The sequence below is a fragment of the Plecotus auritus genome, assembly GCF_963455305.1.
Source record: "Plecotus auritus genome assembly, chromosome: 9".
NCBI lineage: Eukaryota > Metazoa > Chordata > Mammalia > Chiroptera > Vespertilionidae > Plecotus > Plecotus auritus.
In genome coordinates, this window is record NC_137783.1 from 129,723,236 (window position 1) to 129,738,093 (window position 14,858).

General features: G+C 41.6%; 1 protein-coding gene across 1 annotated transcript in view; it reads right to left on the reverse strand.

Moving 5' to 3' along the window:
- Positions 1–14,858, reverse strand: part of SLC5A12 (solute carrier family 5 member 12) — a 42,880-nt gene that overhangs the window by 7,791 nt on the left and 20,231 nt on the right. The window contains exons 9-11 of the mRNA XM_080688451.1: positions 13,601–13,713; positions 9,040–9,107; positions 6,469–6,555 (exon numbers count right to left, since the gene is read on the reverse strand). Of these exons, the coding sequence (XP_080544577.1) occupies positions 6,469–6,555; positions 9,040–9,107; positions 13,601–13,713 (268 nt within the window). The remainder of the gene's footprint in view (positions 1–6,468; positions 6,556–9,039; positions 9,108–13,600; positions 13,714–14,858) is intronic.

The following is a 14,858-nucleotide window of genomic DNA, read 5'->3' on the forward strand; positions in this document are numbered from 1 at the left end:
TCCTACTGTGCAACATAACGCGATTTTCACTGTAAGTTGGAACCCACCTACATAAGCACCTCCGTCACTCACATGGAGCACATGCACAGCAGTAATGAAGTGAAACAGTAAAAAAAATTTAAAAGAAAGATAACAATTCCTTACCTTTACTTGTGGTAAATAATAAGAAACACAAAGCACATATGTGTAGGGAGCAGTTATAGGGTTAAACCACGGGTGGGCAAACTTTTTGACTCGAGGGCCACAATGGGTTCTTAAACTGGACCGGAGGGCCGGAACAAAAGCATGGATGGAGTGTTTGTGTGAACTAATATAAATTCAAAGTAAAGGAGCGGAGTGGAGAGCAAGAGAACCCTCTGCTCTTTTGGCTTCGCGGGCCGGATAGAACAGCCGAATGGGCTGGATCCAGCCCGCGGGCCGTAGTTTGCCCATGGCTGGGTTAAACCTTGGACTGACCTGCTGGCAAAGCAGCAAACAAGTCCCAGCTTAGAGGGCACAGCCCTCTTAGCATAATTAAGCTTGATCTTGTGACTGCTCCCTAGATCTTTCCTGGGTAGCTAATGGGCTGTGGGAGGTGCAGCAAGTGCTGCCAAAACAAATGAAACTTACAAGAACATTGTAGATTACCTTGCTTGTCCCTGACTATAAATAAAGCATCAGCTTTGCAGTCTGGATCTGTTCTGTGGACTCAGCAAGGCACAGAAGATCCACCTAGACTCAGCTTATTCTCTTTGTCTGTCTTTTCTTCATCCTTCGCCCGCCCTCCCTCAGGCTCGCCGAACCCTTGGCTGTGCTGGCGCAGCACAAGTGGCGCCCAACACAGGGCTGAGTTCGGCCCTAGTGGCACTCAGCGCGGACCTGAGTGTGAGGGAACTGCAATTGTCAGGTGAAAGGAGGCCCCAAGGCGTGCACATGCAGTAAGTAAGGTACTGGTGTAGTACTAGCTAGGTGTAAAACATGGGAAATTCAGGATCGCAGGGAAAGAATGTATGCGTATCCATGCTTAAGGCTATGTTCCAAGCAAGGGGCTGTTCTGTGAGGTAGGAACAGCTTTTCGGTTTTTTGGACTTTGTCAGTAAAACCTGCCCGTGGTTTTCTGAGGAAGGAAAGGTAAATATAGAGGCATGGGAGAAGATAGGAAAACAACTTCACGATCATTATATAGCTGAAGGTCCAGAGGAAATGCCTGCCTCTACTTTCATTCTGTGGTCCCTGATTCGGGACTGCCTAGAGCCCACTCCAGAAGGGGAGTGGAGGAATGGGGCAGGGGAATCAGAACAGATGGGGGAAGGTTGCCAAAGGTCTCCACTGCCTCCTCCAGTCCCTGGGGCTACAGCTCCTGTGGGAGAGAGCCCTCTGGGCGATGTGCTTTCTCCCAAATATGAGCAAGAATTGGAGGACGGAAGGGAACAGCACAGGTGGGTTTGGGATGATGGGGGTGGAGATATGCTAAAGTATTGCCCCAGGGCATGGCCAATAGTCCTACCTTATGTCAGGATTTTGTGGCTGCAGCCATACATCCTATAAGGAAAAAATATCCCGAGGCTTATATTATTCATTACTAGAGACCTGGTGCATGAAATTCGTGCACAGGGGTGGGGTGTCCCTCAGCCCGGCCTGCACCCTCTCCAATTTGGGACCCCTCGAGGGATGTCTGACTGCCCGTTTAGGCCCGATCCCCGGGGGATCGGGCCTAAATGGGCAGTTGGACATCCCTCTCACAATCCAGGACTGCTGGCTCCCAACTGCTTGCCTGCTTGCCTTCCTGATTGCCCCTAACTGCTTCTGCCTGCCAGCCTGATCACCCCCTAACCACTCCCCTGCCAGCCTGATTGATGTCTAACTGCTCCCCTGCCAGCCTGTTTGCCCCTAACTGCCCTCCCCTGCAGGCCTGGTTACCACTAACTGCCCTCCCCTGCAGGCCTGGTACCCCCCAACTGCTCTCCCTTGCAGGCATGGGTCCCCCCCAATTGCCCTTCCCTGCAGACCCAGTCACTCCCAACTTCCCTCCTCTGCCGGCCGGGTCACCCCTAACTGTCCTCCCCAGCAGGCTTGATCATCCCCAACTGCCCTTCCTTGCAGGCCCGGTCCCTCCCAACTGCCCTCCCCTGCTGGCCTAATCACCCACAACTGCCCTCCCTGCTGGCCATCTTGTGGTGGCCATCTTATGTCCACATACGGGCAGGATCTTTGACCACATGGGGGCAGCCATCTTGTGTGTTGGAGTGATGGCCAATCTGCATATTACTCTTTTATTAGATAGGATAGAGACCTGGTGCACGGGTGGGGGCCAGCTGATTTGCCCTGAAGGGTGTCCCGGATCAGGGTGGGGGTTCCCTTGGGGTGTGGGGTGGCCTGGGCAAGGGGCCTGTGGTGGTTTGCAGGCCGGCCATGCCCCCTGGCGACCCAAGCAGAGGCCCTGGTATCTGGGATTTATTTATCTTCTACAATTGAAACTTTGTGGCCTGGAGTGGAGCCAAGCCTTCTGCTCGCTCTGGGGTGGCAGCCATTTCTGTTGGGACCTATGTATCTTCTATAATTGAAACTTTGTAGCCTTAAGCAGAGGCCAAAGCAGGCCAGGGCTGCAGAAGCTTGGCTTCCTCCATCGCCGTGGGCAACCCTAGCCTCCTGCTCTCTCCAGCTCTGTGGCTGCTGCCATTTCTGTTGGGTTTTATTTATCTTCTATAATTGAAACTTTGTAGCATTGAGTGGAGGCCTGGGCTGGCAAGGGCAGGCGGAAAGCTTGGCTTCCTCCATTGCCAGGGAAACCCAAGCCTCCCTCCTGCTCTCTGTGGCTGCAGCCATCTTAGTTGGGTTTATTTGCATATTCCCTCCTGATTGGCTGGTGGGCGTGGCTTGTGGTGTGGCAGATGTATGGTCAATTTGCATATTACTCTTTTATTATATAGGATAAGGATGACATTCTCTTAGCTCATAAAAATAAAATGCATCTAAATAATATCTATATAGATTTGCAGGATTCCCTGCATTGTGCTGGATTATGCATAGCACCCGAAAAAGTTCAAAGGACATCTTATCTTAGCAGCAGTATTGAGGGGAAAACAATAAAACCTCAGAAAATTCAAATTCGGACTGACACTTTACTTACATTAAATGACTTCCAAAAATTATTAGGGGATATTAACTGAGTTCGACCTGCTTTAAAATTAACCACTGCTGACTTAAGCCCTTTATTTCATATACTAAGGGGAGATTCATCTCCATCATCCCCATGCTGCTTGACAGAGGAAGCCAAGACAGCCTTACATAAAGTTGAGGATGCCTTAAGTTCAGCACAACTTACTAGAATTGATTACTCCCTTCCCTTACAGGTTTTAATTTTCCCTATGACACATACACCCACTGGGGTTATTTGGCAAGCTCCTGGAGTTGTTGAATGGCTATATTTGACTCATTCTCCAACTAAGTTATTAATTCCTGTCCATGATTCAGTTTCCCAGCTAATAGCTGGAGCCTGCCTTTGAACAGGCCAATTAGTGGGCCAAGACCCTGACCTTATTGTAGTGCCATTTAGAGCTATACAGCAAGACTGGCTCTGGAAACAATCAACAAATTGGCAAGTTGCACTTGCTAATTTCTCCAGACAGGTTGGTAACCATTATCCAGCAAATAAGGTTTTACAATTTCTCTCAGTTACTATCTTCAGCTTCCCAAAGATAGTGAAGTCACAACCTATACCTCAGGCATTAACCATTTTTACAGATGGATCCAGTTCTGAAAAAGCTGGATACTACTGCAGCAGAGATGCAAAGGTCCTTCAAACTCTTTATATTTCAGCACAACAGGTAGAAATACAAGCTCTTATCTATGCCTTGACAGATTTTGCTATGGAGCCCATTAACCTATATAGTGATAGTGCCTATGTGGTAAGTATGGCCAAACTGATTGAAACGGCTACTATAGGGCACACTAATTCAGAGGAACTCTTTCATTTATTTTTCAACCTTCAAAAAGTCATTAGAGAATGACAATTTCCCTGCTTTATTGGTCATATCCGATCTCATTCAGGTATCCCTGGTCCATTAGCTATAGGCAATGATGCTATTGATCGCCTCCTTGCTGTAATGCAAGAGGCTACCCCATTTTCTCTTGCCTAGTCCTCCCACGCTTTGCATCATCAAAATGCTGCTGCCTTACGCAAACAATTCCATATTTCTAGGGAGCAAGCTCATCAAATTGTTAAGCAGTACTCTCAGTGTGTAATTCATTGCCCTGTACAATCGTTGGGGGTTAATCCTAGGGGTCTTAAACCTAATCAAATTTGGCAAATGGATGTCACCCACATACCGGAAGTTGGGAAGCATAGATGGGTACATGTTAATGTAGATACCTGCTCCCACTTTATCTTTGCGACTCCCCAAACGGGAGAGAGTGCCAAGCATGTAATTAATCATTGCCTAGCTGCCTTTGCGGTACTAGGTCCTCCCTTAGAGCTAAAGACAGACAATGGACCCGCATACACTAGTTCTGCTTTTCAACATTTTTGTCAGCAATATCAAATTTGTCATAAAACTGGTATCCCTTACAACCCTCAAGGTCAAGCGATAGTGGAAAGAGCAAATCGTACTCTTAAAATGCAATTACTAAAACAGAAAGGGGGAGACGGATGTTATGTGTCACCTCCAAACAAACTCAGTCATGTTCTTTATATTTTAAATTTTTTGAATAGCAATGCAGAGGGTCATACAGCAGCCAAAAGGCATCTGGCCTCCTGTACAATAGCCTCCACGGGGTTAGCCCAATGGAAGGATGCATAAACTGGACAATGATTTGGACCAGATCCAGTAATGATGTGGGGAAGAGGTTGTGTTTGTATCTTTCCAGAAGGAGCAGTGCAGCCAATTTGGGTGCCAGAGCGTTACGTACGTCACCACAATGGACCCAGGGAAGCTCCTTGTCCCATCGTTCAAAAGACTGAGAGTTGCCCCGATGACAGCAAAGCGGAAAAGGAAGATGACGAAGGCTATACAAAAGACCAAGGTGCCAACATGGGGTCAGCTGAAGAAGTTAACAACTGAGCCCCAGCAGATGGCAGAAAAGCAAGAAGTGGAAGCTACTCCCTCAATCATGTTTCTGGCCATGCTAGCATTGGTTAGCTGCCAGACTTCTGCAAACTCTTGCGCAGCCAAGTCCAAGGACTCCAAGTAAATCAGCAAAAGAAACTTTCATTTAGTAGAAAAATGTTACTATAGTTTGATTTCTCTATTATTATAGTGTTGCATTGGCATTGTTTTATTAATAGCCATGTCTGGGTTTTGCATTTGCATTGTTTTGTTATTGGGTTTTGCATTGGCATTGTTTTGTTAATATTTTAATAGTCAGAACTTTGTTCTTGATGTTTAAGTTTTACTTCCATTATTAGTAGCTTAAAATTAAAAGAAGGGCGAGATAGGGAGCAGTTATAGGGTTAAGCCTCGGACTGACCTGCTGGCAAAGCAGCAAACAAGTCCCAGCTTAGGGGGCACAGCCCTCTTAGCATAATTAAGCTTGACCTTGTGACTGCTCCCTAGATCTTTCCTGGGTAGCTAATGGGCTGTGGGAGGTGCAGCAAGTGCTGCCAAAACAAGTGAAACTTACAAGAACATTGTAAATTACCTTGTTTACCTCTGACTATAAAATAAAGCATCAGCTTGCAGTCTGGATCTGTTCTGTGGTCTCAGCCAGGCACAGAAGATCCACCTAGACCCAGCTTATTCTCTTTGTCTGTCTTTTCTTCATCCTTCGCCCGCCCTCCCTCAGGCTCACCAAACCCTTGGCTGTGCTGGCGCGGCTCACATATGTACATATGTTGAAATGATAGAACTTTTTTTTTTTTTATAAATAAATGGGAGATGGTGACGTAACCATGAAACGATGTAAGTCGAGTCCAACATAATTGGAGGACTGCCTGTATTTTTGAAGTTTTAAAGATTGTGTTTTAACAAAACAATTTCTGAATTTAATGTATGTTTTAAATTTCATTTGGTGAGCCCTTATTTTAGGGAAGACAATGTCAACCCTAAAGAATCAGCTTGGGTCCTAGCCAGTTTTTCTCAGTGGATAGAGTGTCAGCCTCCAGACTGAAGGGTCCTGGGTTCAATTCTGGTTAAGGGCACATGCCCAGGTTGTGGGCTCCATCCCCAGTAGGGGAGTGCAGGAGGCAGCCAATCAATGATTATCTCTCATCATTGATGTTTCTATCTCTCTCTCCCTCTCCCTTCTTCTCTCTGAAATAAATAAAAATATATTTTAAAAAATAATCAGCTTTGATGCCATGAATTTGGTATTTCAGTATCTCTTTCTTTGTTTTCTGCTTCTAAATGGCTTCACTGAAGTCAGAGATAGGAGAGCTCTGGTTTTGTTTAGCTCCATGGAAAGAAGCCACTGTGTTGTGTTTTGTTTTGTTTTTCCTGGCAAAGACAAATTACTAGGATAATTTGAGAGAAGAGAGAAGTGCAGGATCCTTACCTTCCAGTTCACAAAAGGAAAGACGATTCCCAAGGTGAACAAGCCCAGCATCGGCCCCCCACACATGCCGTGGATGCTGAGCGCAGCCTGTGGAGAAAGCACATCAAAATCATGACTTCATATACCATGGGGGACCACCTTTTTCTTGAACTTGGAATAAAATACAGTCCTAGTCTTGCCCCGCCAGTGTGGCTCCGTGGTAGACCATTGGACTATGACCAGTTGGATTGCCAGTCAGGGCACATGCCAGGGTTGTGGACTTAATCCCCAGTAAGAGACATGCAGAAGGCAGCCGATCAATGACTCTCTCTTATCATTGATGTTTCCATCTCTCCCTCTCCCTTCCTCTCTGAAATCAATAAAAAATATATGTAAAACAAATTCAGTCCTAGTCTTGACGTGCCATTCATTAATCACATGCTTTCTGGAAATAATTTCTCCCGTCTGGACTCAATGATAAACATTGTGTAAAAAAAATAAAAATACAGACATATGTCGTAGGAATATCTTTACTGATACAGCTCCTAGGGCAATGGAAACTAAGGAGAAAATAAGCAAATGGGACTACATCAAAATAAAAATCTTCTGTACAGCAAAAGAAACTATCAACAAAATAACAAGAAAGCCCACTGAATGGGAGAACATATTTGCCTATGTTATCTCCAATAAGGGTTTAATCTCCAAAATTTATAGGAAAATCATACAACTTAACAAAAGGAAGATAAGCAATCCAATCAAAAAATGGGCAAAGGACCTAAGTAGACACATTTCAGAAGAGGACATACAGAAGGCCAGGAGACATATGAAAACATGCTCAAAGTGACTAATCATCTGAGAGATGCAAATCAAAACGACAATGAGGTACCATCTCACACCTGTCAGAATGGCTATCATCAACAAATCTACAAATGACAAATGCTGGTGAGGATGTGGAGAAAAATGAACCATCGTGCACTGCTGGTGGGAATGCAGACTGATGCAGCCACTGTGGAAAACAGTATGGGGTTTCCTCAAAAAGTTAAAAATGGAACTCCCATTTGAGCCAGTGATCCCACTTCTAGGAATATATCCCAAGAAACTAGAAACACCAATCAGAAAGGATATATGCACCCCTATGTTCATAGCAACACAATTTACAATAGCTTAGATTTGGAAACAGCCTAAGTGCCCATCAGCAGATGAGTGGATTGAAAAAACTGGTAGATCTACACAATGGAATACTACACTGCTATAAAAAAGAAGGAACTTTTACCATTTGCAATAACATGGATGGAACTGGAGAGCATGATGCTAAGTGAAATAAGCCAGACAGAGAAAGATAAATATCACATGATCTCACTCATATGTGGGATATAATGATCAACATAAACTAATGAACAAAAATGGATCCAGAGACAAGGTGGCACTGAGCAAACCATCCAAACTCAGAGAGAAGGCGGGGGGCTAGGGGTGTTAGAGATCAACCAAAGGACTTGTATGCATGCATATTAGCATGACCAATGGACACAGACACTGGGGCAGTGGGGGCTTGCCCTCGGGGATAGGAGTGGTGGGTTAATCAGAAAAAAAGGAGACATGTAACACTTTAAACAATAAAAGTTGTTGGATTTTGTTAAAAATAAAATTACATGCAAAAAGACCTGTGTGTGTGTGTGTGTGTGTGTGTGTGTATGCACAGTTAACTTTGATTTGTAGAAATAGATTTTCTCAAGCTAAGAACTCATTGATTTGTTTGTATTTTCTATCTTACCAAAAAGTTTTTATATAATGTACCAAATAAATACACCTAAAACATATTTTATATCTTACATAGTTGATCAGCTGTTTGAGCAATTGTATTAAATTTTTAAAAAATATATTTTTTCTTGATTTCAGAGAGCGGAAGGGAGAAAGAGAGATAGAAACATCAACAATGAGAGAAAATCATTGATCAGCTGCCTCCTGCATGGCCCCTACTGGGGATCGAGCTCCTAACCTAAGCATGTGCGCTGACCAGAATGAAACCATGCATGGGTTGACGATGAACCACTGAATCACAGTGGCCAGGCGCAATTGTATTTTGATAATGATTGTCTGTTACCCCACCTCTGACCTCTCATCCAGAACACCTCAAGAATGTTAAAGCACTAAGTTGGGGTATGGTGGGGAAGCCATTATTCACTCATATCCCATATCCCACTTTTATGGCTCCCTTTTGCAGACTAAGGGGATTTGACAAATGCATTTCCACATCTCTTAGTCTCTAAGGTATTGAGCCCAGAGAACTGGCAAAAGATTTTCATTAAATCAATTTGCTGTCAACCTACAGCCTTGTTCCCTGGCTTTGTTGAACATACACAGGCACTATCATGCCGGCAGTGAGCATGTGCACACACACACAGCTGTGTACCTGAGTCCATTATTAGTTTTCAATAGTTTCCTCTTCTGCAGGTAATTTTGGTTGAAATTTTACATGCATGTCTAATTTGGACCCGGCCTCAGAGAGCGGCTTGGAGGAATAGGCAAAACATTAGCAAAGACGTGGGTTAAATGTTGCTATGAAATAAATGTGTCTTTTCCCTCTTTCATTACCTGCACAACACTGCCCATGAAGGACGCGGCCACAGCCATGGAGGTACACATCACGCCAAATAAGATACCTGAAAGGAAAAAACACCTCGTTACCATCATCCAAACTGGCTTTGAGGGGTTCCTTTAGCTCCTGCCCAGGAGTCCCTCTGACCAGGCCCTATCGGAAGGGATGCCAGTGAGAACCATCCTCCCTTCTCAGGCTTCACAAGCCCCAGGAGGGGCATTGAGGAGATTTTTCTCCCCAGAACTAGCTCTCCTAGGTCAGGCACAAAGAGCTAGAACCTAACTAGTGTCAAGTACTTTTCTATCCAGGACTCAAGAAGAAAACTGTCATGTGAAAGCAACATGAAACTGTGCAAAGGGCGCTCACAGAGGCTAATCCAGACTAAATTAGTGGGAACTAATTTCAGTTTGACCAACCAGCAATCACCTGAAGAAGTTACTAACCTCTCTGGGATTCTGATAGTTTTTCAACTTGAAAATCACTAAATATCTATATATTTTACCTCAGAGGTTTTACAAATCTGGAAAGTTTTCTGGTCTATTTCCCAATAGGATTTATGCATACTGTCCTTATGGTATATTGCAGTGGTTGGCAAACTGCAGCTCGCGAGCCACATGTGGCTCACGAGCCGCGGTTTGCCGCTCTGTTGACTGAGTTTGCCGACCACTGCCTTAGGGAAAAACATTTAAAAAACATTTTAATAATGTATTAATGTCTTTAACTTGAAGTCAAAACTTCTGGGTAAGGGTAATGCTATATTGCATAATGAATTATTGTTTTGCATATCTATGTTGGAGAACTGTAAAGGCCATCGGGTACCATGCTCTGAAACTCCTTCAACGGTGCCTCTAGCATCATAGGGTCTTGCTGAATGAATCGGCATATACGTCTTCGTCATCTTTTAAAGAAGATGTATTCTTTTAAATCATCTTTTAAAAATATATTTTTAGTGCATCTTTGTTTAAAAATCACCTTAAAAGTAGATTTGAATCCCATAAACTAAAAAAGAGAGGGAGAGAGACACAGAGTTGGAGATAGACCTGGAGGGAAACACAATGACAGCAACAGCGAGAAAATGATTTTGCTCATTCTGTTTCAAATTCTCTCTCAGCTAAATATCTAGCTCAGTTTCCAATGTGACTATTAATTCAATTTTGTCAGGCACTTTACTAGAAGCCAGAACTATACAGTCAGAACTTGACACCTGCCCTAAGGATCTCTCATTCTAAAAAGGGACTACATGTAAATACATTAATATATATCTAATAGTGTCTGATACATAGGCAAGTACTATGTGTTTGCCATTATTATTACTTATTGTTATAACTAGTATATTCAGGTTTAGTACATGATAGCTATGATCAGAAACTCACTCAAAATTAAATCAGATTGGCAACTTTTATGCTGTATTTCCCAACTTCTCAATCTGACACAGAAAAATAAGGAAAGTCACAAAACACTAAAACCAAATTTGATCAATAAACACATTTCAAAATTCTAAAATTGTTTCTGTTATCATTAAAGATTATAGATTAGATTGGAGAAAACAATGTGTGCCCTGATTCTGTGTTGTTTTATGAATGAGGACAATATTATCTTCCTGAGGAAAATAACCAAAGATATGTTTCCTCTCGACTATTAATCAATACCCTTTTGCTAGACCAACAGTTACGTGTTCAAGTGAGAATCTAGGCAGCTACCCCTCAACCCAAGAGTTCTGCAATTTTGTGCTGACTAGAGAATTGATCCAGCCTCCTATCTCAAAAATCTTTATACTTCCACCAGATTGCAATCAATAGCAACCTGCAACTCAGGGAGTTTAGGGAAATTGGGGTTTCTGTAGAGACCTGGAGTACATGGACCCACAGACAAAGCAGCAAATGTGAGAGGGAAAGAAAACTCCACAGTTGCAGCAAATGCTGTGGGTTTTCCCAGTACTGCATCAGCCCAGAGGATCAGACAATAAACCATGGGCCTAAAGAAACTTGTACCTCAATCCAGCACACTCATAAATGTCTGCTAGAAATTGGGATCATACTGGGAGCAATGCCCACACACCTGTTATTATATCTAATTCATTATGCAAGATAGTAAATAGAGCCAAGCAATTCAACTAACCAGATAAAAGTGTCTGACCAGTGTTGATCTCTCCTTGTTCAAGCATAAGTAAAAAGAAACAAAATATATGCGATTCATCACAAATATTGTCAAACAAGGGAATAAATATATTAATCTAAGTACTCAAGTAAAGACTATGCTTTATGGAAATAATTTACCTTAAGAACCAGGAAAGAAAAGTATTTAGAAACTGTTTTGCAATTTCAATATGATGCAAAAATATGTAAACTCAATGAAGCAAATAAGAAAAAGGCAAGAGGAAACAAATGAGATGAAAAAAAAAATCAAGACAGGGTGCAACATCAATACATATAGGTGAAGATGGATCCAGGAGTGATAAAGAAGGAACACAAGAAAATAGAAACCATGATAGTTGATCAAGCACTTCCACCCTTAGGTATTTACAAAACAAAACAACAAAAAAAAGATTGTGCAAAAGTATTCATAGCAGCTTTATTTACTATAACCTCAAACTAAAATAGCCCAGGTCCACCAATAGAAGTAGAAGTTTTAAAACCTGTGGTACATCCATACAATTTCAAACTACTCAGCATGGAAAGGGATGGACCATGGGTACACAAACAAAATATGGATTAAACTCAGAAATATTATGTTGAGCGAAAGGAGTCTTACAAAAAGTGTGTGGACTGTGTGATTCCATTTATGTGAAATTCTAGAAGAGGAAGTATCAGAATAATGGCTGCCTCTGGAGGGGAATGGGAGCAGGGATTGACTGGAATGAGCAAAAGAAGACTTTCCAGGGTTCTGCTAATGCTTTACATCTTTAATGGCTGGATCGCACAGGTGTATGAATATGTCAAAACTTAGCAAACATATACTTAACGTGTGTCCATTTCATTGTAGAATGAAAGATATATTTTGCATTAAAGATAACTTTAAGCAGTTATTGAATTCTAGTTAATAATATGAATACAAAATTTTAGGGGAAATGTATTTTAACATGCTGATTAATGAATGGTTAAAGATCTAGATGGATATGTGAAAAAGTAAGTTTGGAAACGTATTAATGGAGAATTCAGGTGGCATATATATTGGGAATTCATGGTAAAAGTATCCAAACCTTGCTGCATGACTTAATTCTTATTAAAAATAAGAAAGTAAAATGTAAGGAACAAACACAAATAGCACAATTAAAATTATTATTGTTAAACTTTATTTTGTGGAGAACTCAAAATTGACAGAAAAAAACTTGATTTCTTTAAGTGTGCAGAGGAAAAGAGCCATGTTTTGGAAGTAGAAGAAACACTGAAGGAAATAGAGAACAAACAACCCAAATGAGAAGAACATTTGAGAAGAAGGAGATGATTAAACTACCAATATTAGCAGGCAATTACCATACTTACTAGAAAACCAATTGAAATTTTGAAAATCAATAATAGTTGGGGAAATGGCAATATATATGCTTTATAAAAAAAAACAAAAAGCTATAGCTTTTCCACATTGATCATAAGCAGTTTAGGAAATATGGGAAAAGCATCTCATTGATAACATCAATGAAAGAAGAAAAAAAGAAGGAAGAAGAGAAAGAGGAGGTGGAGGAAGAAGAAGAAGAGGAAGAGGAGAGGAGAGGGGGTCAAGCAGGAGGGAAAAAGACATGGGTATAATTAATATCTGGGATCAAAATTGTTATATTATTAAATGGAAAAAATAAATTATTATTTAGATGTAAAATTTACAAAAATGTCAATTCTTCCCAAATACATTTTCAGGTTTAATGCAATACCATGGGGTAGAGTGCAGTTAGGTAACATGTAATATATTATTTTAATGTTAATCTGAAAGAAAAACTACACACGAAGAGCCACTGTTTTTGTTTAAAAAATAATAACAATAGAAACATTTTTAAATTTTAAGCTAAAAAATGGTGACACAATTAGGTAGCTATAACTTTTTAAGTTCATATGTTTTCCAAAATACCTACATTTTTTATAAGTAAATAAGCAAATAGCTTGTTTATACTTAGAAGTAAAATGTATAAAACTATATTCAAGATAATAAGTGTTATTGTGATTAAAAATGTAATATGCAATTTTACAATTAAACAAAGAGAAATTCTTATTTAAGGTGAGGTTACTGGGAGTTGAGTAATAAAGGATTCTTTAGAAAAGAATTTGATTTTAGAGAGGGACTGGCCACAGTGAGCAGAATATCTTCCCATGTAGAGGAACTAATATGAACAATGCATAGCATAATCAAAAGGTGTTGATGTGGTGAATCTGAAATGTAGGCTAAACACAAAGGAAGGTCAAAAATAAGGATGGTGAAAGGTAAGCTAGCTGGTACCCTCCCAGTCTCTTTGCAAGTATAAGAATCTATATGTGAGATTTCTCATGTGTCCTGAATAGCATGTGCAGGATTTTGACATGTACCACATGTACATTTCGTGACATGGAATGAAGATCCCCTGGCTATACCTACATAAGCCTTTACTGATCCAGGTGCTCAGCTTGTCGGAGAGATGGGGAAAACAGCTCTTGACAAAATCCTCAAAGGTCACTGTTGCTAAGGCATTGATGCTGGCAGCCACAGTGCTACAGGGAGAGAAAAGCGAGAACAGAGTCCAAGTAAATAAAGCTAAGCCACCAGCGTGCCCTGTTTTCCAGGGCAAACAGACAAGGGCTCTAGGAAAACAGGACTCCAGGGGAACCACATGGCCTATCTACTCACTCTTCAACGCGGCTTCTGTGCTTAATGCTCTTTTAATCCTCCCACAAAGTCCACTGAAAAAGCGAGGTTTCCATGTTTTAACTCCCACTAATTTCTTTTAACAAGATATTAAACGAGTTAGCAGAGAGTAACAGAGATTGTGCATGTGGGTGTTTGCTTGGGTATGGCACGGTGGGGACAGCTTAGATTGGATTTAAAGCAAGGAGTGGTGACTACCCTAACCCAGGTGTCAGTTCACTTTGCCGTTCAGTAATAATTAATTCAATTATCAATACCGTTCATGCAGCCCTAACCGGTTTGGCTCAGTGGATAGAGCGTCGGCCTGAGGACTCAAGGGTCCCAGGTTCAATTCCGGTCAAGGGCATGTACCTTGGTTGCGGGCACATTCCCAGTAGGAGGTGTGCAGGAGGCAGCTGATCGATGTTTCTCTCTCATCGATGTTTCTAACTCTCTATCCCTCTCCCTTCCTCTCTGTAAAAAAGCAATAAAATATATTAAAAAATATATATACCGTTCATGCATCTGTTTATTCATGGTGGGTACTAGGCATACAATAGTGAACAAGAAAGACAAAGATCTCCCACTTCATTTGGCCACTGGGAAGTTTAACAACCAATTAAGTAATTGATAACAACTGTAAAAACTGTTACAAATGAAACAATATGAAATTAGGAAATTCTCCCCTTAGGAATTGATGGTTAAGGTAAGCACTGAAGAAACCCATGCAAATTAGGGAAATGATGTTCTAAAACAAAAAGAAAATTACATTTAAATTCCTAAAAGCTTCTTGCATTCAACTATCTGGAGCCATGAGAGTGGCTCACATTAATTAGTAAGGGAGTAAAAGGCAAAGGGTCAGGGGACATAATGAACAACATACACTGATGAACAAAAACAGACCCGGAGACAGGGAAGCATCGATCAGACTGTCAAACCTCAGGGAAGGTAGGGGAGGGTGGGGGTAAGGGGGAGAAATCAACCAAAGGACTTGTATGCACGCATATAAGGC